Source organism: Myotis davidii, unplaced genomic scaffold, assembly GCF_000327345.1.
Source record: "Myotis davidii unplaced genomic scaffold, ASM32734v1 scaffold461, whole genome shotgun sequence".
Lineage (NCBI taxonomy): Eukaryota > Metazoa > Chordata > Mammalia > Chiroptera > Vespertilionidae > Myotis > Myotis davidii.
Window position 1 is genome coordinate 3,070,337 of NW_006295825.1, and position 2,488 is coordinate 3,072,824.

A 2,488-nucleotide genomic window follows, 5' to 3' on the forward strand; every position below is an offset into this window, starting at 1 on the left:
TTCTGCTGGGGAAGGGGTTAAGAGGTTTTATTCCCTCCCTAACTTCAGGGGAAAATCCCTACCTGGGGAAACAACCTTTCTTGGAGAGGTGACCTTGGTTAAAACACATAGCGCCAAGAAGGTGAGCAAACATTAAGAACAGTATGTCATATATGCCAGGTCGCTTGAAACAGCAAGGATGGACCGGCTCCCGGCATCTTTCTTTTTTTACTTTTTTCATTCTCATCTGAGGATATGCTTTCATCAATTTCTAGAGAGAGAGGGAGGGAGAGGGAGAGAGAATGAGAAACATTGATGTGAGAGAGAAACATCGGTCGGTTGCCTTCTGTATGCACTTCAATTGGTATCTAACCTGCAACCTGGGTATGTATCCTGGCTGGGAAACGACCCTGCGACCTTTGGTGCACGGGCCAACACTCCAACCATACCATCCAGGGCCATACCATCCAGGGCCAGATTTTTTAAATAATATTTTTATTTTGTGATAATTTTAGATTTACACAAAAGTTTGCAAAAATAGTACAGAGTTCCTATATGTCCTTCACTCATCTCCTAGTATTATGTAACCATGGTACATTACTGTTTATTAGTCAAGACATTACTTGAAATCACTATTGTAATATAAGATAGAGTTAAAAACATTTTATGAGTTATCAATATAAGCTTTTGACTGCTTTTTCTTTTCCCTTTACAGAACTAATGGCTAAAGAATAAATCAACATGGCAACTATGGTTCCACCAGTGAAACTGAAATGGCTTGAACACCTAAACAGTTCTTGGATTACAGAGGACAGTGAATCTATTGCTACAAGAGAAGGGGTTGCTGTTCTGTATTCTAAACTGGTCAGTAATAAGGAAGTAGTACTTTTGCCCCAACAAGTTTTGTGTCTCAAAGGACCACAGTTGCCAGACTTTGAACGTGAGTCTCTTTCAAGTGATGAGCAGGACCACTATTTGGATGCCCTTCTTAGCAGCCAGCTAGCACTCGCGAAGATGGTTTGTTCAGATTCCCCATTTGCTGGGGCACTTCGAAAACGACTGCTTGTACTCCAGCGTGTTTTTTATGCACTTTCTAATAAATACCATGACAAGGGCAAAGTGAAACAGCAGCAGCATTCTCCAGAGAGCAGTTCTGGTGCAGCAGATGTCCATTCTGTTAGTGAACGTCCCCGGTCAAGCACGGATGCACTTATAGAAATGGGTGTTCGAACTGGTCTAAGTTTATTATTTGCACTTCTAAGACAAAGTTGGATGATGCCTGTGTCGGGACCTGGTCTCAGTCTTTGCAATGATGTTATTCATACTGCAATTGAAGTTGTCAGCTCTTTACCACCATTATCTTTAGCAAATGAAAGCAAGATTCCTCCAATGGGCTTGGACTGCTTATCACAAGTAACAACATTTCTTAAAGGAGTAACTATTCCCAATTCTGGGGCAGACACTTTAGGTCGAAGATTAGCTTCTGAGTTGCTGCTTGGTTTAGCAGCTCAACGAGGCTCTTTGAGATATCTTCTTGAATGGATCGAAATGGCTTTAGGGGCTTCCGCAGTTGTAAATTCCATGGAGAAAAGCAAATTACTATCAAGCCAGGAAGGAATGATCAGCTTTGACTGCTTTATGACGATATTAATGCAGATGAGGCGTTCTTTGGTATGTATTGTATAAATCTCAACTTTAAAATTTTTATCTAATGATTTTGGGAAAAGTCCACCAAACCGTTAACATATTTGTGGTAATATTGAATGATTTGAGAGTTCTGATGATTGTTATTTAAATATTTTATGTACTTGGAGTGAAGAAACTTTTATACAAGTTGATGTGAATATGTAATTCAAGGGCAGGCTAGTTAGTTCAGTTAAGACCATTGCATCAGGAGTCAGGATTGTAGTTTTAGTTTTATGGTTACTTATGTGAACTTTGGAAGTTCATCTAATTCTTTGTGGTAAACTCATGTAAAATGAGTGTACTCATATAGTAAACTCATGTAAAATGAGTGTGGAAGTCTTTTGAAAAAAAATCTCTAATTTTATCCTTCTCAATTTTTATTAAGCATTGTGCCAAGTGTTATTGTAGGCCCTAGGGATACAGCAGAGAAAAATACAGTTTCTGCCGCATGGAGCTAACAGCCTGGTAAGGGAATCAGACAGTCAATAAATAATTTCAGATAGTGAGAAATCCTAAGAATTAAAATTAGGGAGGTGAAGGGAACCTGTCATACAAAATTGTAGGCTCAGGGCAAAGAGTGGGGAGGGGAAAGGTATGCTATTAATATGGTCAGGGAAAGATGACTCTGAATTGTGACATTTGAGCAGGGACCTGAATGAAGGGGAGTGATGAGCTAATAAGCAAAGATCTGTGAAAAGAGTGTATTGTTCTTGGAGGAAATTAATTGCTTGACTATTATTATGAAACTAATCCTGGGTCCTGCCGGAGTGGCTCGGTTGGTTGAGTGAAGTCCTGTGCACTAAAGGATTGCCAGTTTCATTCC

The 2,488-nt window shown here is 39.7% G+C and overlaps 1 protein-coding gene across 14 annotated transcripts in view; it reads left to right on the forward strand.

Annotated features, from left to right (window-relative positions):
- The window catches only part of HERC1 (HECT and RLD domain containing E3 ubiquitin protein ligase family member 1), a 172,472-nt gene that overhangs the window by 16,667 nt on the left and 153,317 nt on the right, over positions 1-2,488 (forward strand). For 13 of the 14 annotated variants that reach the window (XM_015568536.1, XM_015568535.1, XM_015568534.1 and 10 more), the window contains one exon: positions 695-1,650. In XM_015568536.1, the coding sequence (XP_015424022.1) occupies positions 721-1,650 (930 nt within the window). In that variant the 5' untranslated portion in view covers positions 695-720. The remainder of the gene's footprint in view (positions 1-694; positions 1,651-2,488) is intronic. The other variant, XM_015568542.1, reaches the window with a different exon arrangement.